The following is a 22679-nucleotide window of genomic DNA, read 5'->3' as shown; positions in this document are numbered from 1 at the left end:
CCAAGACCAGTACCATCTAGAAGGACAAGGGCAGCAGATAGATGGGAATACCACCACCTGGAAGTTCCTCTCCAAGCCACTCACCGTCCTGACTTGGAAATATATTGCCGTTCCTTCACTGTCACTGTGTCAAGACCCTGGAACTCCCTTCCTAACAGCACTGTGGGTGTACCTACAGCGGTTCAAGAAGGCAGCTCACTACCACCTTCTCAAGGGCAATTAAGGATGGGAAGTAAACACTGGCCTAGCCAGTGACTCCCATATCCCTTGAATGAATAAAAAACGTTAGCTTGACATTTTATTTAAGAATAAAAATTCTTTTAAGCATTTTAAGGTAATAGTTAAGGATCCTCCAACAACCAGAAGCATGACCAGTGAAGGAGATTGTTACTTTTTGAGAGACACATTGCCCCTTACAGTTTTCTGAATTTTCCTTTTCTCACTAGAGCGACGGAGATTGAGGGGCGACTTGATTGAAGTTTACAAAATTATGTGTGGCATGGACAGAGTAGATAGTCAGAAGCTTTTTCCCAGGGTGGAAGAGTCAATTACTAGGGGGCATAGATTTAAGTTGAAAGGAGAAAACTATAAAGGTGATGTGCAGGGCAAGTTTTTTACGCAGAGGGTAGTGAGTGTCTGGAATTCGCTACCAGAGGAGGTAGTGGAAGCAGATACAATAGTGGTGTTTAAGAGGCAACTTGACAAATACATGAATAGGATGGGAATAGAGGGATACAGACCCTGGAAGTGCAAAATGTTTTAGTTGATGGGCAATATGATCGGCGCAGGCTTGGAGGGCCGAAAGGCCTGTTCCTGTGTTGTTCTTTGTTCTTTGATTCTGAGGACACTTCTGTTAAACTCCTCTTCAGGTTTCATAAGTAGATTTGGCCTTAAAAGAGACTAATGGCAAAGGTGTATGGAGTTAAGACATAACCAACATTTGATCAAATTTATTATCTATTTCAGGAATATTAGGGAGAAGTGCACTCTTTTACCTTAATCTTGCAAGATCTGATTTGCAATCTTTCTAAATAATCTAGACAAGAGGATTACAGAACTTGATACTTTTAGAAAAAGTGAAACAAGCTTCATAACTAATACCTGTGTAAGTGAATTGATAAGAAACTCAGTAGTATACATATATACAATTCGATTTAATGCTGCCTTATCCCAGAGAAAGATTGTATTGTCAGCAAATTTTGGTTCAGTGTATTAATTGTACTTCCTACACTTTCTGCAGCTTGCACCCAACCTTTAAAATAGCACATGGGTTGGGCAAAGAAACTGAAAGAGAGTAATACTGACCAACATTTTTGTAATGACTGAGTTGACAGAGAGTGGGTGACGAGCACCGTGTGAACTCAGAAAGGGGAGATAAAGTGTGAATGTTAGTGCAGTTTAAGCAGGTTCATTTGCATGTGCCTGTGACCTCAAGAAAAAAGTGTAGGATTGTTAGCCTTAAACTTGCTCTTACTTGATATTTCAGTGTTTCAAAATGTGACGAGCGTTGTTGCTTCCTGTATGTTCTGCATAATTCGGATGACTTTCAGATATATTTTTGCACAGAGCTTCATTGCAAGAGGTATGTAAATTTTAACAATCTCAGCTCTATGAGCTCTGCTAATCCTTGTCAACAAGGCATGATCTACAAGTTATAGTAAACAATGCCACCTCTAATCAAATAATTAGTTGAGGGTGTGTGCCTGACTCATCTGATTTCACCACCCCCTTTGTATGAATAACCTGTCATGAGGTCAGCAGCTTGTTCTGTGGGGATTTGCGAAGGAATGATCTCTGTACTCTTCAGCATGATATTGTTTATTTGTACAATATGCTGTGCCATTAGTACTCGGAGCACAATTTTAGCTTTCGGAGAGTTAATGCTCTCACTGGCTTGGTACTTTTGTGGCTCCTTCTCTGCCATGCATGAGTGAGTCATTGTAGTGTGTCTAGATTTAATTTAAACTGTCATGCCACTGCTCAGAAATTAAAAACAGAAGTGGTTTTGTTAACTAGTTTTAAAGCTTCCATTTTAATGACATTCCCAGCTTGATCCATTGGAGATTAGGAACCTTTGGAGGAAAACCAGATGATTAATTTGTTTTTGGTTACTTGGCAGAATTTGCAGTGAAATTCCGCTGAGAAATTAGATGGAAAAACCGTTGATATTGCTTTGCAATAAAATCCAAAGACAAATAGTATAAAAATATTTAAAATTTTCATAAGAACAAAAAAGATTTTGAATTACATTCACTTGCATGTCATTTTTAACAATATGGGCCAAATTTCCTCAGTAGATAATGTGGATATTTTTGTTTTGCACTCATTCATTGGGACAGAGGTGTGTACAAGATTTTAATGCCTTGATAAAATTGTCACTTCTTCATTTTGAGTTGGCTGAGAATGTGAGGAGAAATAGCAATGTAATAATACCCCCAACACAATTGTAGGGTTGGGCATTTCCATTCCCAGAAGTGTTTTACTGATGGGAAAATTATTTTGCTATCACATTTTTCACCCTCTTCTTTGGAATTAAATTGGTTTTGTGATACATTGCAAACAATGTGGTGGGATACATAATAAAATGCATAGGACATGTTTTGCAGTATGGTGTGTCATGATTACCAGCCAGAATTTCTTTTTACAGAATAATAGAGTACAATTAAAGCACAGGTTAAATCATAAAAGTAGGAGTTTTAATAATGGAAGTTCATCAACAGTTAATATCAGCGCTGTAAATGTTGCTTTTCAGATTCTGTGAAATGGTAAACTCTATAACTGATGAGGTAGGAAAGGGTGCAGAAGAAGGAGACTTGGAGGGAGATGCGTTGGAGGTAAGGTAAAAATATTCTTCAATGAAAATAGAAAATACTGGAAACATTTAGCAGGTGACAGCATCTGTGGAGTGAAGAATAGAGTTAGCATCTCCGGTCCATAACCTGAAAATGTTATTACTTTGTTTGCACGGATAAGCTGCTTGTTCATTTTCATGGAATCGTAGAGCACAGAAGGAGACCACTCAGCCCCTTGTGCCCAGCCGGCTCTTTGAAAGGCATTGACCCCGAAAATCAGGGGGAGGATGCGGGTGAAAATGGCCGCAGAACCAAGGCCAGGGCCACAAAGGACCTGCTGAATTTAATGCCAGGACCTTCATCAACAGTTCGTAGCTCTGCCTCCTGCCTGGCACCTGGCCGAATAGACAGCCTGGTCAGTGGGTGAGGGTGAAGGGACACCAGTAGTAGTAGGGCACAGCTGGTGACCTTTGGGCACAATCACTGGCAATTGGGAGGGGATGGTTGGCCAGTAATTAAGAGGGGTCAAGAAGCCTGTGAGGGAGAGCTGGAGAGAGGCTGGAGATTTGAGTTGAAGGTTGAGGGAAGCCGGCAATTGAGAGGGCTGGGCAGAGGTTGGTGATCGGGCCTGAGGGAAGCTGAGGGTTGGGAGGGCTGAGAAGAATCTGGAGATGAGGGCTTGGCAAGGTTGCGGAAAGCTTCCATTGAGGGGTCTGGGAAAAGTATTCCTCCTCCTGGCCCACAGGACGTGGTGAAAAAGGCACTTGAATTAGAGAACTGGCAGCTTCTGTCTCCATTTCACTGCTGAGTTTCCTAACCCCTACGAAACGCTTGCACCACCAATTAGTTTCAAATCGGGCTCCCAACTGGGGCCCTACTTAAGTATGGTGTTAAGCATCTCGACCCTCCACAGTGGGACAATTGAATGGAGGCAGGTGGGGATTGCATTCTGCGCGTTTTACTTTTTAATTCGCACCTCGATCCTTTTGAGGCATTTTAATATCAAAGGATTAGTTCCACTCCCCATGTTTTCTCACCTAATTTCTTTATTTCAGTGTTACAATTTACTTCTGTCTCATTTTCAGATTTTCTGTTGTAGAGCAAATCTCTTCACGCAAAAACACCATTTGATTTGTTGGATTTCATTTGCCTCAGCTCATCTTCTACTGAAACCACTCCACCTGCAGACATGACTATTCTAACACACTCCTGGCTGGCCTCCCACATTTTTTGTCCCCGTAAACTTGAGGTAATCCAAAACTCTGCTGCCTGTTGTCCTAAGTCCTGTTCACTATGTTCTTGCCAACCTACATTGGCTTCTACGAGAGCAATGTCTTGATTTTAAAATTTTCATCCTTGTTTTCAAATCCCTTCAAGAGTTCGTCCCCCCCATGCCTGTACTCTCCTTCAGCCCGATAATCACCTGAGAAGTCTGCATTCAGTTGATTCTGGCCTCTTGAGCATTTCTAATTTTAATTGCTCTACCATTAGTGGTCGCGCCTTCAGTCGCCCAGGCCCTAAGTTCTGGAATTCCCTCCCTACATCTCTCTACCTGGCTTTCATCCTTTAAGACACTACATCTCTCTTTGACCAAGCTTTTGTTCATCTACACCCAATATGTGACTTAGTGTCACATTTGGAAAAACAGAGTATTACTTCAATGGTGATAGATTGGGAAATGTTGATATACAAAGAGACTAATCACTGAAAGCAAGCATGCAGGTGCAGCAAGCAGTTAAGAAGGCAAATGGTATGTTGGCCTTCATTGTGCGAGGACATGAGTAAAGGAACAAGGATATTCCATTTAAGCTGTACATGGCCTTGGTGAGACCACACCTGGGGCAGAATTTTGCCCTCGTCAGGTGGGCCCGGAGGCGGCCAGGATGCCTCCCGCTGCCCGTGATCGGGCCCCAACATGGATTTCATGCTTGGTGGCAAATTAACGGCCAGCCAGCATGATACGCGTGCTGCAATGCTCAGCGCTGCTGGGGTGGGGGCAGGACGATCACAGAAGTATGCGCATGTGAGCAGTATAAACTCCTTGAGGCACAGAGCTGCTGTCAGAGACTAGGAATCCTACAGCGAGTAACTCACCTCCTGACTCCAGGATTGTCCAGTCATCAGATTCTCAGGGGTATGATGCGGAAATTAATTTGAGATGTATTCGGAATTCTGTTCCACCCATTATTTAGAAAATTAACTCAACCTCAGTTCATAATGGCTGACATGCAGATTAGTATATGTGATGATAGTCTTCCACCAGTATCTTCTGCAGCCCTCCCCATTGAACACTGTAATTGCTGCATTATTATTTTTCTGTAAGCTTTCCTCCTTTAAGTTTTATTATTTCTATAGGATTTTGTTGCAGGATCTTGAACAGAATGGCATTGAGCCCTCTGCAGCCCTGCATATTATGTACTCTTGATGACATCTCTGATTTGTTATCCTGTTGTTTGAATTTAGCATTAGGATTACAACTTGTGATGACAGATTTAGTAGGTAATTTGAACATTCATTCACGGGTTTTAGGCCCACAAGTTAGAATAAACATGTGTTTGAGAATCTTTCATGTCTTCTTACTGCAACTCTTTAATCAAAGGGTTTGCATCAACTGATTGTGGAATTTGTTCAAGTAACAGTTTGGTTTAAGCTCTCTTCCTGACATTAGAGAGTGGTTAACCATTAGTTCTTTTCTTTTAATCATTTTGTCCTTATATGTGTTCATAGCTGCTTAATCAGTTTAACATCCTGTGGGTTTTTGGTGATGGTTTATGATTTGGAATATGAAAAAAGCAGTATTTTAGTTGCCAAAACTACTTATTCAAAGTAATAGTTCTATAAATATCTGTCAAAAAGAGAGTAAAGTGAAAATGAGACCCCTTAAGAGGGAAAAAGAAAAAATAGTTTAATAAGTTATGTAAGAATTGCCATCAAATTTTCTTAAGTAGTTAAGCATAGTAGGCAAAGACAATGTGTTAATAGTCATTCCACAGCCTCTTGACTGTGTAGATAAGTTTATCTTCCTCTGTTCTAAATCTTTTGCATTTAGTTTTGTTCTCATGCTCTTAAGAATTAAAAACTGTCTGCTTCTTTCCACCCTGTCACATTCTTCCATAACTTTTAACACTTCTATTATAATTCTCCAGAATCTGCATTCTTCTAGTACCAGGCAGTATTCCAGTGAATTTGCATTGTACCTCTCTAAAGTGTCTCTGTCTATATCCATCCTATAGTGCGGAACTGACTGAGCTCATTATGTTTTATGTAAAATCATTACTTCTTGGCTCTTATATTCTCCACCTCTGTGATAAAACCTAGAATTCTATTAGCTTCTTTTTGTAGTCATATCAGCCTGAGGTGCTGTTTTAAATGCCCTGTGAACATATACACTGATACCCCTCTGCTTTTCTCACAGCACCAAGCTTACTTTCATTCTCCGTTTATTTACTGCTGTTAACTTTTTTTTTACCAAAATTAATCACCTCACTCTGGCATTGATTTCCATCCGCCACTTTTTGCCCCTGTCCCTATTTGATCGATATCCATTTTCAGGTTCCTTTGATCTTTTAAAGAATTAACTACTCTTTTGGTGTCTTATTCAGAATTTGACATCTCACCTTCTCTTGGTCTAAATTCAAATAATTCGTGTACACTGTGAACAGAATTGGCCCCTGCCCCCTTCCAATCACCATGGGGTACAAAACACTCAACTTCTATTATACCCATCTAATCAATTATTTTTTTTACCCTACATTACAACAATGACTACACTTCACTGGTACTTCATTGGCTGCAAAGCGCTTGAGATGCCTGATGGTCATGAAAAGCACTATACAAATGCATGCCTTTCTATCTTTCTCTTTCTTTCTTTCCTTTCTGTTCAGCTCCATTCTGTTCCGTTCCTTTCTTACCCACTTGGCTACCCTCCCACTTACTATTATCTAGTAAGTTCCTCTGTGGGTTGACCAGTTACCTATTTTTGGCATGCACTCCCTGCAAATGCTCCACCCATTTGTATTGGACATCCAATCAGGAAATGACCAGAAAAATGTTAATATTTTATTTTCCTTTTGTGGAACTAGAAGGAGCATGAGCGCTGACTCCATGAAAGCTTTGTGAACTGTGACTAATTCTGCCCTCCCTTGCGTCGGCATCAGGGCCTGCCATCCCCCGGGCACATGCCTGTGGTCCTCTGCTGGCATCCTAAACGGTTGATTATTCCTGAAGCCGAAGAGTGACCAGCTGCTTCGAGACTTATGTCTGGCATCCTCAGCTCACCTGCCAAATTCAGCTGAGGCTAATGCTTCAAAATCATAATCACTGGCTTCTTGCATGCAAAATTGGAAGATAATATGATGCCAATATTTTTAGCCTGAAAATGATCTCCGGTTACAGCATGCAGAAATCCAAATGACCTAGGACTTGGTAATCACTGTTTTTGTTTTGTGACTTGAGGAAAGTGGAGCATGCGGAATGGGCTGCCAGCCAGCACACTCCGCAGCTTGTTACTTAAAAGTTAATATTGACCCCAATAAATTAAATGTGATTGTCATTAAATTGTAAAACAAAGCTTTGCTGGTTGAAACGTTTATATACTATTTTCCCATTGTGAACAGTTGACGTGCAGATTTTTCCATTATCAAAACATTACACAGGAGGTAAATTTATGTATAAAGGAAGAATGCAATCAAGACTATTAATGTTTAGATTTATGAAGCTGCAGAAGAAGTGCAAAAACCCAAAGAGCAAAATTAAACTCAGCGGAAATTGCAAGATGAACACATTTACTTTTCTTTCTCCTTTTTGTATCTTACAGTACGATTATGAATATGATGAGAATGGTGAAAAGGTTGTACTGGGTAAAGGGACATTTGGAATGGTCTATGCAGGCAGAGACCTTAGCAACCAGGTCAGAATTGCTATTAAGGAAATCCCAGAAAGAGACAGCAGGCAAGTAACTGTGAATGCCTTGAGAAAGCAAACAATTGTCCACACAAACCGCGTATATGACGGATGATGTGATATCAGATTTTTTTTTTTTGAAGCTAGAAATCCTCAGGTTGCAGCATGCAGAATCCAAAAGATCCAGCTCTTAGCCACCACTGCTTTTTTTTTGTTGACAGTGGATATGCGGAGTAGTGCCATTAGCTGCAAAGTCTGAGGATGAAAGCACTGTTTCTTAAAGTCTGAGGTACTGAGCATTGCTGTGGTTTCAAAACGTCCCCAGATTGATGGGATGAAAACCCCTTTTGTTTGCTGGCTGTGACAATCATGTATGAAATGTGTTTGGCCAGTGACTCATGCTTGTGCATTATGGGCCCACTGCACTAAAGTGCCTCTAATTGGCACTAATTTACCATCCGCTTAGGCTGCGGGATGGTATGTGTGGGAAAAGAGAAAATCGTTTTGTTGAAGTAAGGGGTGCCCTTCTGAAATTGGGGTTGATGACATTGGTAGATTTTCAGATGTTCGGTGCTTGGGTAAAAAGCATTGCCTTTGCATAGTGCAAAACAGGCATTTGGGAAGGGAGGGACTTGGAAACAGAGCCGACCTGTTTTTACTTCCTGTTAATTTAAATGAAAACCAAATCAAGCGGGCTCCTTTAGAGTGGAACAGCCAGCTCGTCACACCAGATTTTCTTTCTGTGCAGCCTCTGGTGGAAGTTTCTCACCCAGGCACTGGTACCCCATTTTTGGACAGAGTAAAGTGAGCTAAATTGTACATCTAACTATGCTAGGGGTGCTTACAAAGATTTATCACCAGTGCTGCCAGCCTTACAGTGATGCTGAGTCAGAAAGAAAGGAAAGAACCTAATCTGAATAGAGCCTTTGACAACATCAGAACGTATTGATGCACATTGCACCCAGCTAAGTACTTTCCAAATGTGGTAATTGCCAAATTTCGCAAAGTAAGATCCCACAAACAGGATTGACAAAATGACTGAATGATCTGTTTGTTGATTGAGGAATAAATATTGGCCAAGACACCAGGAAGATTCCCTGCTCTTTTTTTAAAATGTGTCATGAGATCTTTTGCATCCACCTGAGAGGGCAAACAGGCCTCAATTTAATGTCCCATTGAAAGATTGCATCTCTGAGCATGCAGCATTCCCTCAGCACTACACTGAAGCATTGGCCTAGATTATATACTCAAGCCTCTGGAGTGAGACTTGAACCCATGGCTTTCTGATCCCAATGTCAGCACGCTGACATCTTAATTGGCTGCCTCCAGGCTTGCCATCCAATTAAGGACAGCAGGCAGGCTCTCAGTGTGCCAGCCCAGTAACAGGGCTGGCAGATCTGAAGCCTCACAGCACCATTGGGAGAGGTAGGCACTGCTGCTGCAGCTCATAGAGCAGGAAGCCTCAAAGCAGTAAGTAGAAAGTTATAAATCAGAGGGGCCAAGCTGGCTGCTCCTTCCAGATACCCCAGAGGGCAATGGAGGCGGCCTGTCCTGCCTATGAGCTTCCCTTTGGGCCATGAAGCCTTTAGGTAGGCCACCTCCACAAAGCTGGCAGTCTCCCCGTATAGCAGTGGGGGACTGCCCCACTGTTAGCAAGATGCCAGTGGATCTGAGAAATGGACCTTAATTATTTAAATTAGTTGCCTGCATCCATGTGGTGGGCAGCCACTATACATGCAATACAGCTGCTGGGAAAGTTCCTTGGTGTCACGACAGTGTCAGAGACCTATCCCGCCGAGGCTCCCCAAAATTTTACCTGACCCTTAGCCTGCCACCTGGAACTAGGAAAATCCTGCGTCTTTTCTCATTATTAGCACAAAGTGGTAGACTGAAGTATTGTCATGAACACTTTTGATAGCCAAGTGGATTTAATAAGTTCCTAAATCAGTGAAAAGATGCTTTTATAACTCAAAAAAAATCCTTGGATTATATGGGTTCTGTTTCTATGTGTAGATTTTTCTACACTGGTCTATGTTTTGAAATACTTTACGATGAGGTGAAAAATGTTTATTTATGATTCCAGTTATTAAGAGGCTGACCTGTGTTTCTGTCAATGTTTGCAGATATTCCCAACCTCTCCATGAAGAAATTGCTCTTCATAAGCACCTCAAGCACAAGAACATTGTACAATACCTGGGCTCTATTAGTGAAAATGGTTTCATTAAGATCTTTATGGAGCAAGTTCCTGGAGGTATGTTTGTTTATATTCCATTTAACATGGAGTGTACTCAAGACCAGACTCTAGGTTCACCCTGGGTTTTGGAAAGTTTTGAATATGCAGGAAAAAAATGAATATTTAAAATAAATGTCACATAACCAAATATTTTTAGTCATTTTGAGATGGGTGAAGCATAAAAGATGAATTTCTATGTAACACGTTAAAGTCATCAGTAATAAAGTAATCTTTATAGTACATTTTTGGGAGGATGTGGCTCCTGTCTTGATTTAAGAAAACTATATAGTTAACTTTTGTAACTGGTCACATGTGTATACTTTAGGCTGGTATATATTTGACCCATGTTTCACCACAGATAAAGGTTCCTTTATGGGCAGGTGGCGTTCAAACGGTTGATGTTTGTATCCATTTAGAAATTGACAGTGCATTCTGGTTATGTCAGATAGCTCAGCTCAGTTAGTAGACATCAAAGAATGGCTAAAAAATAGAGGGTGAGATTAGAGTATGAGGGAAAGCTAACTAGAAAGAGTAACTAAAGCGAATGTTGGTCCCCTGAGAGTGAATCTCTAGAATTGATAATGGAAAATAAAGGAAATTGCTGAGGCATTGAATGGGTATTTTGTATCTGTCTTCACTGAAAATCTTCTTGAAAATCAAGAGGTGAAAGGGAGGGAGAACTTAAAACAATTACCATCACCAGGAAAAAGGTGCAGGGAAAACAATTAGACCTAAAGGCTGACAAGTCCGCCAGACCTAATGGCCTGTACCCTATGGTTTTTAAGATGTGGCTGCAAAGATAGTACAGGTTGAGTATCTTTTATCCGAAAGCTTTGGGGCCGATTGCATTTTGGTGTTCAGATATTTTCGGTTTTCAGATCTACTGTGTATATGGTAGGCCTAGGCCTACTTACACTATAACAGCCTACTAATAGGCTGGCTGTAGTCTACAAAAACTAGGTGGTTTCTCCATTTGCCAACTCTCTCACACCCTACTTCTTACCTGTTAAAACTTACTACACCTGTAATGTAATATTATATTGCTTTATTAACATACAAATTAACTGCAAAGCCCTTCAAAAAATGTTCAGCTTTTGGATGTGTTCGGTTTTCAGATGAAGGATATTTGGCCTGTAGATGCATTGGTTATAATCTTCCAAAATTGACTAGATTCTGGAAGGATCTCAGTGGATTGGAAAATAGCAAATGTAACACCCTTTATTCAGGAAAGGAGGGAAACAGAAAATAGGAAATTATAGGCCGGTTAGCCTAACGTCCATCATTGGGTAATTGCTAGAATCCATTAAATAAGGAGGTTATAGCAGGATACTTAAGAAATCATAAAGGGACCAGGCAGAGTCAATATAGTTTTAGACATAGTCATAGAGGTTTACAGCACAGAAAAAAGCCCTTCGGCCCATCGAGTCTGCGCTGGTCAAACAAGCACCTAACTATTCTAATCCTATTTGCCAGCACTAGGCCAATAGCCTTGTATGCAATGGCATCGCAAGTGCTCATCCAAATACTTCTTAAATGTTATGAGGGTTTCTGCCTCTACCATCCTTTCAGGCTGTGAGTTCCCGACTCCCACCACCCTCTGCGTGAAAAAAAATTTCCTCACCTCCCCTTTAAACCTCCTGCCCCTTACCTTAAATCTATGCCCCCTGGTTATTGATCCCTCCACCAGGGGAAAAGTTCCTTCCTGTCTACCCTATCTATGCCCCTCATAATTTCATACAGCTCAGTCATGTCCCCCCTGACAATCTGCTCGGCTCCAAGGAAAATAACCCCAGTCTATCCAATCTCCACTCATAACTAAAACTCTCCAGCCCAGGCAACATCCTAGTGCACTCTCACTAGTGCAATCACACCCTTCCTATAATGCAGATTCCAGAACTGCACATAATACTCCAGCTGTGGCCTAACCCAGCATTTTATACAGTTCCAGCATAACCTCCCTGCTCTTATATTCTTTCCCTCGGCTAATAAAGGCAAGTATGCCATATGCCTTCTTAACCACCTTATCTACCTGTCCCGCTACCTTAAGGGACTGGTGGACATGCACACCAAGTTTTATAAAGGGAAAATCATGTTTGACTAAATTATTGGAGTTCTTTGAGGAAGTAACAAGCAAGGTGGATAAAAGGTAGCCTGTAGATGGGGTGTACTTGGATTTCCAAAAGGCATTTGATAAGGTGCCACAACAAAGGGCTCATAGCGTAGGGGGTAACATATTAGCACGGATAAAGAATTGGCTAGCCCACCGGAAGCAGAATTGGGATAAATGGGTTATTTTTGGGTTCATAAGTTGTAATTCGTGGATCGCCACAGGGATCAGTGCTGGGGCCTCAACTATTTATAATCTATACCAATGACTTGGATAACCGAATGTATCGTTGCTAAATTTGCCGATGACACCAAAATGAGTAGGAAAGTAATTTGTCAAGTGGAGGTAAAGACTATGAAGGGATATAGATAGGTTGTAATTGGGCAAAAGTTGGCAAGGTTGAGCGTACTGTGGGAAAATGTGAACTTGTCCTTTTTGGCAGGAAGTATAGAAAAGCAGTATACTATTTAAATGGAGAGAGATTGCAGAACTGAGGCACTGGGTGTCCTGGTACATAAATCACAAAATATAGAATACAGGTACAGCAAGTGATTAGGAAGGCAAATGGAATGTCGGGACAGAATATTGCGCTCATTGGGCAGGTGTGCGCCCGACCCTAACGAGCGTAAAATGACGTGCGATGACATTGGGCGAGCATCCTGATGTCATTGTGCACTCGCACGATATTTCAGCTGGCGTGCGCTGAGTTGCCAGCGTGCCTGCCGACAATTAAAAGGCCTATTAAGGCCATTAACAATCTAATTGGATTAAATTTTTTGCTGCCCGTCCAACCTTACAGTTGGCAGCAGGCAAAAAGGCCAAGCGGCCTTTGCATTCTTTGAGAAACCTCATCCATGGACAGGATGAGGTTTTGACCTGTCATGAAAAAAAATTTCAAAATTTTCAAATTAATTTCTAACATATCTCCTCTGTCACATGAGCAGGGACATGTTTTTTAACATCTTAAAGTGCTTTATTTTTACATTTTTTAATGTATCTTCAAGCTTTTCCTGCACGCACCCAGGCGCATGCGTGGACTTGTGTGCTCACTCCCCTCCCCAACAGCCCACACAGGCAGAACTGACGCTGAAGTATGTGTTTCACGCTGGGCGGGCCTTAGTTGACCGCTCAATTAAGCGGTCTAGCCCTGATTGTGGGCGGCAGGTGGCTTCCCGGCTGCTCCCGCCCACCCCCGCTGAGCCCGCCCGACAAGGGCAAAATTCGGCCCTTGGTGTTTATTGCAAAGGGAATGGAATATGAAAGTCAGGAAGTTTTACTGCAGCTGTATGGGATCTTGGTGAGACCACATCTGGAATAAAGTCTACAGTTTTGGTCTCTATTTGAAAAAGGATATAATTGCTATAAGAGCAGTTCAGAGAAGGTTCACTCGATTGATTCCTGGGATTAAGGGCTTATCTTTTGCAGAAAGGTTGGGCCTATATCCATTGGAGTTTAGAAGAAGGAGAGGTGATTTTCTTGAAACTTCGAAGATCCTGAGGGGACTGGATAGGGTGGATACCAGGAAGATGTTTCCTCTTGTTGGGGAGAATAGAACTAGAGGACGCTGTAAAAATAATCTCTTTTAAGATGGAGACCAGGAGACCTTTTTTTTCCTCTCACAGGGTCTTTACTCTGTGGAATTGTCTTTCTCAGAAAGCAGTGGAGGCTGGATCATTGAACTTATTCAAGGCTGCATTAGATAGATTTTTGATAGGCAAGGGAATCGAGGGTTAAGGGGAGGCAGACAGGAAAGTGGAGTTGAGATCACATAATCTTATTGAATGGTGGAGTAGGCTCGAAGGGCCGAATGGCCTAATCCTGCTCCCAAGTCCTATGTTCCTACATCTCGCCTCTGAATTGGATGCTCGGTGGTTCCAGGTCCTGGTCCAGGACTTGACTATGTTGACATTTCAATGCCATGCTGAGTATTATACCACTGATGGGCCCTGTCTTCCTACTCTGGTGAATGTAAAGGTCCATTTAAGTTATTTAAAGGGCAGGGAGTTCTCTTGGCATCCTGCCCGATATTCTTCCCTCAAGAAATGCTACCAAAACATAATTCAGGTCGGCATTCAGCTGTTTGTGGGCCTTGCTGAGTGCAAACTGGCTCCTGTCCTTCCCTACAAAACAAGGGTGATCACATAGCAAAATTGGAACAACTTGAGAATGTGGCAAGGCACTATACATAAATATATTACTTCCCCTTTATCTGCATTAATGCGATTGCTTTTTGTTTGAATTACTAGCTGAAATTTAGGGAAAATAGCTTTGCTGATCTTTGCAGGGTGCCACACTTACTCATATTTGGTGCATAATCTGGAAGAATTGAAGCGGCATCATTAATTTCCACAGTCTCTTAATCATCCATTGTAACTTCAGCTGAAAATCTGCTGAAACCCTCAAGAAATGGTGTAAGCAGCCATTAAACATTTTTTTTCATGGTTTCTGCAGATCTTGCGTCTAAGTTTTGCCACTAACTTGGGAGAACCCCCACGGAAATTCAGCCTCATGATGTTTGCCTCTAGCAGAAATTTTTACTGATGTGTTGTTTTTATATTTCTATATAAATGAACAGGCAGCCTCTCTGCCCTCTTACGATCAAAATGGGGCCCCTTGAAGGATAATGAACAGACCATTGGATTTTATACCAAACAGATCCTGGAAGGATTGAAATACCTTCATGACAATCAAATAGCTCATCGCGATATAAAGGTATACTATGACCAAAGAACAATAATTAAATTTTCTTTCTGAATATATGCATTGTTTCCAGTTTTTGCATATAGAATTATTCCTCATGATCATGCATTTTTTTTCTTAGTTGGGAGAGGGCAGATGGATACAGTGGTTAGCACAATCTCATTTACTTTTGGAACGTGTAATTGAGTGTAGCCCAGTTTGTTAAAGTTTCTAAGCAAACTCAGTCTGTTGAGTCACAGGAATTTTCTCACTAGACAGAGAACTACAATACAAGTGCTCCCATAATTGGCATTCCCCCTCGAAAATGTTATAGTGAGGGAAGTGGAAGCTTTCATGGTTTTGGCGTAGGGAGTGTTTTTCTGAGGTTCTATAGCCAACCTTTTGGCCAAAAGAAGAGATGGAAGAGTTAAGATGTTAAAAGGATTTGATAGGATAGACACAGAAAGACTATTTCCTCTGGTGACGGAATCAATAAGGAGGGCATAATTTTCCAGCAGCAAGATCACTCACTGGGAATAACTTCAACTTTTCCCAATAGTGTAAGAGGGCAGTATCAAATTGGCTGCCTGTATTACACCTCACCCAATTTTCCTTCCAATGGGCTGCAGATCTGATACTGCCTGGCTTCCCTATCACCTAAAGTTAAAATTATTCTCACTGTCATGAACACAAAAACAACAGTGCCAGCTCCCATTCACTCATACAGCCTGGAGCAACAATGTGAAGTACTGAGCCTAGCCAGTTCTCACTGGGAAATGAGATCAAAGCTGCCAGGAAATGGGAACAGTCTGCTCAGCTATAACTTCGGATATCAGAAATGCTTCTTTCCTGCCAATTAGTTGTTAAAAATAAATTTTACAACTGGATCTGTTGTCAGAATAACCCACTAAACTCCTTCAAGCTACCACAGATGTATCAAGTCCAAGTCTTTTCATTGGTTCATTCTCCACAGAGTAATGGATGAGACTCTTGGAAAATGGAAAAAATTCCATTTTGTACCTGATGAAAAATAATCCAGCATCGGTATAACATGGCATGGATCCTTCAAGACCCTTACCATTTTAAGGATACAACTATGATAGAGACCCGCCCAGTAAACAATTGCAACTTGAAAAGCTAATATTTTTTGTACTATGTTGCTGCCAACAAAAATTAGGTACTTAAACATTTTTAAAAATGTACTTATTCCAACTCTCAAATGGTAGCACAACTGATTGTAAATCAAAGAATCAGTAACAATTTGATGAGTGTTTTTAGCACCAAGTTGTACTAATTAGAATGTTGGCAACAGAAGTAGTTCTTGCCTAGAAACCTGACCATGTGACATAAATTCCCTATCTCCTGCCCTTGTCTAACTGTAGAAGGGCAGCTTGCACTGTGGTCTCTTTTCCATTGGAAAATTGGCAGGAGCTAGTTAAGTTCCTTTAAGCTGGGAACCTTACTAGCTCCAGCTACCTTTTGAGCTCAGATTCCCTTCAGTATTCCCTTGGTTCCTTTTCTGCTGTTGTTAATCGCCAGGGTCATCCTTAGTTTCCCACAAGCTGCTTCCTGCCCATTTTCTAAAATCCTAATTCTCCAGCTAGTGAGTTTGGCCTTATCTAACTTTAAGTACACACTGTCCGAGTTCAAAACACATGCCTGCATTTAGCAGAAAAGTATTTTTCTTCTAAGTGAAGTTAAAAAGTTTCTTTTAAAAATAAGCTCTACAGCCTTATACATTTCGGTTACAAAAATGTAGAAACTTCTGCCCATGGTCTACAAGCCTTTAAATCGCTCATCCCAAATTCCTCACTTTATAATTTTAACTGATCTATTCATGCTTTCTTTTAAACAAGTCGAACATTGAAGAGATTACATTATTCGCAATAATTTCTACCTTGTAATTTTTAACTTTTTTCTTTCAAATTAACCAAAGTAGAAAAGAAACTTTTGCTTCTATCTCTTTTTTACTTCCTCCCCGCTCCCCCCCCCCCCCCCCCCCCCCCCCACCATGACCTTTAATATATATATATATAAATTAATGTACTTTGGAGTGACAGGTTGGTCACAGGAATATTTGGGATGATTTTCCTCATTCTGTACCCAAGTACAGTGATTATCAGAAAACAGGAAATGGTCAGAGCCTATGCCTGTAAAGGAACCTGGCCTATTTTCATCTGTTTAACTTACTGTTGGCCCAGGCACAGGCACATTGCCGATGTTCTTTTTTCTATCGGTGTAATTTTCCTTCTCTGTCTTTATTTTGCCCCTGGTCTATACCTTGCTGAATACTTGCCATCCAGTTCACTTCACAATTGTTGAGGTCTTTCATGTAAATGAATATGGTATTTGAAGAAATTATGGCTGACTAAAATTTAAAATCCCCAAGGGGAAAATAATTTGTAGATAAGTTGGTAATTCAACAAACCTCTTTGCAAAAATTCAACCGAAGATTTTTTGATGACTATTGTATGATTTTTTACTCGGTTGGCAGTATTGCTTACAGAAATTAGTTTAGAATTGTAGGGGTTTTCGTCCCATTTTAAACAAAAATTATGAATTATTCCCCCAGGGTGACAATGTGCTGATAAACACCTACAGTGGAATCTTGAAAATATCAGATTTTGGTACCTCAAAAAGACTTGCAGGAATCAATCCATGTGCTGAAACATTCACAGGTTTGAAATATTCATGGTTATGAAACATTATGTTGTTTTCATGTAGCATAATTGCTGTAATTGGCAAGAACTGTCATACGGTCGTTGTTTCAAAAAGGAGTTAAGAGAAATGAGGGAGTGAAAGACTCATTTAGAAACTGCTGTTAAAGGTGAAATGTTGCTTTTTTTGAAAAGTAGGTTTATACCACAGAATTGAGATGCTATCATTGTGCAGTTTACTTCATCAACATCCTGCCTGAATTCACAAAACGCACAGTGCAGGTGCATTGTGAAAAGTTAGTGTTTAGAATGATGTTAACAATTTGCCCTATTGTGGTCTACATACTACATATTATATGTACTATGTACTACTGTCCTGGTGAATTCATTTTACATCTTCAATATCTCAATGTGAATTGACCGTTTTCACAGTCCAACCTATTTTGCTTGGGACTTACAAGTGTAATAAGACATGACTTGGGAGTGGAATAAATCATCTAACATGAACTTAGCCAAAACTAAGGGTAACCTAAGTAGCCTGAGAAACTTGTTTAATAATGTGGCCTTCATTTATCCTGTCAAAAATAATTTTAACTGAACTAACTTGTTGCATTATGTCATTCAATATACAGATGTAATAGAGAATGTCAGTTGCTTAAACTCTAATAACTTGGCAGAACATACATGCTATTGGGGGAGAAACAATTTGCGTGCTTGAACCATGTTTCTGGATTTTGAGGCAGAAGAACAGTTTTTGAGGGGGCGCGACAAGCAGAAGCAACTAGTTTTCAGGCATTATTTCTGTATCTGCTCATACCCTTAAACCTGCGTTTATTGACCTACGTAACCCTCCCTGGCGTTCATTACATAATAATTAAATATTTAATTGTAATCAGGTGGTGAGCATTAACTGGGGGTTCACTGGTGCTCCTGTATATCAGAGCAGACTCAAACTGTGGTTGTTGGGTTTGGAGGTGTGTGTTAGTCATATGTGTATCTGTGAATAAAAGCTTCTAAAGAGTGCTCCAGTTCTATCCTTCAGCACCTGGATTTCTGGGGTAAAATACCTGGGATATGTCACAAGTGTCCTGTGTTTGATGCCTCAGCTTTACAAAGAAAGATGTCATATTCCCTGGAGCCAGCCTTCCAGCCAACTCATGCCACAGTGACAGCTCTTCCTAAGTGCCTGAAAACCACCACTGCATTACACTTCTATGCTACTCGATGCTTCAATGACACTACCTATTACATATGCCAAATCAGACATTGGCTGTCCACAGATTCCTTATTAGCTGGCAATGACCTTGTTTACATCACTTTCATTTATTAAGGCTCCACATAATTACCATTTTTCAGTGGCAAGCTGTGGACGTCACTGGCTGGGCCAGCATTTATTGCTCTTCCCTAATTGCCCTTGCAGAGGTGGTGGTGAGCTGCCTTCTTGAACTGCTGCAGTCCGTGTGGTGTAGATACACCAACAGTGCTGTTAGGGAGGGAGTTCTAGGATTTTGAGCCTGCGACAGTGAAGGATCAGCGATATATTTCCAAGTGAGGATGGTGAGTGACGTGGAGGAGAACATCCAGGTGGTGGTATTCCCATCTATCTGCTGCCCTTGTCCTTCTAGATGGTAACATTTATAGGTTTGGAAGGTACTAGGGGCTGCCTAAGGATCCTTGATGAGTTTCTGCAGTGCATCTTGTAGATGATACACACTGTTGCCACTGTTAGTTAATGGTGGAGGGAATGAATGTTTGTGGAAGGGGTGCCAGCCAAATGGGCTGCTTTGTCTTGGATGGTGTCAAACTTCTCGAATGTTGTGGGAACTGCACTCATCCAGGCAGGTGGGGAGTATTCTATCACACTCCTGACTCGTGCCCTGTAGATGGTGGACAGGCTTTGGGGAGTCAGGAGGAGAGTTAGTTGCCACAGGATTCCTAGCCTCTGACCTGTTTTTGTAGTCGCAGTATTTATATGACTAATCCAGTTCAGTTTCTGGTCAATGGTAACATCCCAGGATGTTGATAGTGGGGGATTCAGTGATGGTAATGCCATTGAATGTCAAGGAGCGATGGTTAGATTTTCTTTTGTTGGAGATGGTCATTGCCCACCACTTCTGTGGCATGAATGTTACTTGCCACTTGTCAGCCTAAGCCTGGATATTGTCCAGGTCTTGCTGCATTTGGACATGGACTGCTTCAGTATCTGAGGATTCGCGAATGGTGCTGAACATTGTGCAATCATCAGCAAATATCCCCATTCTGACCTTATGATGGAAGGAAGGTCATTGATGATGCAGCTGAAGATGGTTGGGTCTAGGACACTACCCTGAGGAACTCCTGCAGTATGTCCTGGAACTGAGATGACTGACCTCCAACAACCACAACCATCTCCCTTTGTGTTAGGTATGACTTCAACTAGTGGAGAGTTCTCCCCCTGATTCCCATTGACTCCAGTTTTGCTAGGGCTCTTTGATGCCATGCTTGGCTAAATGTAGACTTGATGTCAAGGGCAGTCACTCTCTCCTCACTTCTTGAATTCAGCTCTTTTGTCCAAGTTTGAACCAAAGCTGTAATGAGGTCAGGAGCTGAGTGGCCCTGGCGGAACCCAAACTGGGCGTCAGTGAACAGGTTATTGCTAAGCAAATGCTGCTTGATAGCACTGTTGATGACCCTTCCATCAATTTGCTGATGATTGAGAGTAGACTAATGGGGCGGTAATTGGCCGGTCTCAATTTGTCCCGCTTTTTGTAAAGGACATAGCTGGGCAATTTTCCACATTGTCGGGTAGATGCTAGTGTTGTAGTTGTACTGGAACAGCTTGGCCAGGGGTGTCGCAAGATCGCAACTATACAGGCATTACACCTAATAAAAGATGACTACTCTATTAATGTTCTGATGTCTGACTATAAGAAGCTCATCATGCAAGTGCAGTGCCCAGTATCCTGGGGGCACTCATGATGACTTCATTTTGAGCTTATCTACCAGCAAGCAATCATGTAGTACCCATTCTGCTTTGGGTGCTACCTGAAATATTTAAAATAGCTGACTCTGCTCTGAGCCTAATGTATCTCAGGCTGGTGTAAGGAATTTTGACCTATTTTGTTTCCTAGAGCAATTATGGATGCTCTTGGTGTGTAGCCCAAAATCATCACTGGATGCTGCACATTGCAAGTGGAATTACAGTGCAGCAGCTGGGTGAGGAGTCCCTAGGGCCAACCAGTGTTGGAGGAAGGTGATGAAAAGGGATGGAAGAACTGGATGAAAAAGGCTTTCAGTCATGGCACATCGTTCACAGGCAACTCCTTCAATTAAATGCATAATGTAGATCCTGCATATCTAGAACTGTCTTTTTTATCAGCATAGGGTGGCTACTCTATCCACCCTGATCTACTGGCCGTTGCCAATTTATTATGCCCTTTTTCAAAGAAATTCTGCAGATTAAATTGAATTATTTTTTCAACTGAAATGAAAAGTGCACATGGTAGTAATATTTTTCATCTCAGTGCTGCTGAGCCTTTCTGGTGTGTATGGTCTGCTGCTGCCCTTTCTGTATGCTACCTAGAGGAAAGAGTAAATGTAGTGATGGGCATTGACCTTCTGTTGTAGGTCTTTTTCTATGAAGGTGGTTCTGTACCTTTTTGATCAGGATCATGAGTTGGACCTACAGCTGCTCATACTGCATCTGATGTTACTGGGGCGCAGTCCTATGATTTCATGCCCCCAGTCCCCTCACCTACATTGTCATGCTTTCTTTGCACAAAACTTATTTAAATAACATGTAGCCATCAAGTCCAGCTATACTCTGTTGGGATGACAACAACAGCCCCTCAATACTTTGTCACTTCTCTGATTCATTTTCCTGTGCACAACTCATCTTTACAATGGCAATTGTTACACTCAGGCTGGCGAGCTCTTGCATAATTGTGTGCTGACATTGTTGCAATACAATAATGTTGCTGAATCTAGGAAGTAATAAGGGAACTGCATTCATGATAAAGCCAAATTGTGAGATTACCTCAGACAAATTCACTTTCGATTCAGAATTGCATCTTTTAAAATTTATCCCATTGTGATCTGAGTATCGTGGCAGGATATATGTTCATGACCAGTACTTACAGAAGTTCAGTTACTAGTCGTTGTTTTGCCACCTATGCTGCCCAGCAAAACCTGGATCTTTTTCTGACAAGAAGTGAAGGGAAATTAGAGCAAGTCACCATCTGTTGGCCAGTTGAAGAGTGGCCTGGCAGTGATTTGAAAGCTAGCTGTCTGCATCCTTTGATTTTAGAATTGTGCATGGTATAGGGGGACTGTAATACTGAAAAGGAACTAAGAGTTAAAGTGGGCTTAAATATTTTAAATACATTTGTGCAGTTCCTTCATAAGTTTTTCCTTCAACCTTTCCTAAACGGCCTACTGATTATTGCTGCATTCTCTAGAGTAATAGTGTATAAGTTGAAGACGGAAGGGCATGCAGCTGCAAAACTGAACAGATAATATGATATAAAAGCAGAACATGCTGGAAATACTCAGCAGGTCAGGTGGAATCAACGGAGAAAGAAATAGAGCTGGTTTCAAGTCAATGACCTTCCAATATAATTTGATGATTTTCAACCAATTGCTGGATTATTGCTCTTGGTCAGAAGGTGCAGCCGCCAATCTTCCACATCAAAGGGTTGTTTGATGGGATACTTCAAATAGACTCATCTGTTGGAAAATTCCAGTAGTTGGATTCTGTGCTTCTGGGCTGCTTGTTTTCTTTGTCCCGTATTACTGCCAAGAATTCCATTGTGAATGTGATTAATATTGAATTAAGCATATGGGAATAGGTGAGATTGTGCAATGGAATAAACTACCTATATTTTGGCTATGGAGTGTGTAATGAGTTACTCTTACTTTACATGTTATGAGGCTTTTATTAAATATTGTCAATTGACCCTTTCATTGAGATGATGGACAAGAGCCCTAAAATCATCAAATTTGGGATTAATTTGTACACTGTGTCAACACACAAAGTGCTTTCCATCAGTGATTCATGCAATAGCACCAACACTATTTCAGTAATTTGGTTCTTAAACCTAAAACGTGTAAATGTTAACTTTTCACTTTAGGGCTTTTCACAAAAAGAAAAACAGTTTGTAGCAGAGGATTCCCTCTGTTCCCTCTGGAACAGAATTTTAAACCTTTCCTTTGTAAACCAGTTTATGAGTTAGTCAGATACAAATCACAGGGGAAGTCTTCAACCTTGGCCAGTACAGTAGGCCATGATTAGACTGCCACCAGAATCTCTTGATTTGTAGGGACATTCACAA

The 22679-nt window shown here is 41.2% G+C and overlaps 1 protein-coding gene across 3 annotated transcripts in view; it reads left to right on the top strand.

Annotated features, from left to right (window-relative positions):
- The window catches only part of map3k5 (mitogen-activated protein kinase kinase kinase 5), a 185057-nt gene that overhangs the window by 103488 nt on the left and 58890 nt on the right, over positions 1 to 22679 (top strand). For all 3 annotated transcript variants that reach the window (XM_041188304.1, XM_041188306.1, XM_041188305.1), the window contains 6 exons: positions 1487 to 1582; positions 2753 to 2834; positions 7609 to 7742; positions 9818 to 9945; positions 14610 to 14746; positions 17286 to 17391. In XM_041188304.1, the coding sequence (XP_041044238.1) occupies positions 1487 to 1582; positions 2753 to 2834; positions 7609 to 7742; positions 9818 to 9945; positions 14610 to 14746; positions 17286 to 17391 (683 nt within the window). The remainder of the gene's footprint in view (positions 1 to 1486; positions 1583 to 2752; positions 2835 to 7608; positions 7743 to 9817; positions 9946 to 14609; positions 14747 to 17285; positions 17392 to 22679) is intronic.

Source organism: Carcharodon carcharias, chromosome 5 (assembly GCF_017639515.1).
Source record: "Carcharodon carcharias isolate sCarCar2 chromosome 5, sCarCar2.pri, whole genome shotgun sequence".
Classification (NCBI taxonomy): domain Eukaryota; kingdom Metazoa; phylum Chordata; class Chondrichthyes; order Lamniformes; family Lamnidae; genus Carcharodon; species Carcharodon carcharias.
Note: the sequence above shows the minus strand (reverse complement) of the source record. Positions and strands in the feature narration are given on the sequence as shown.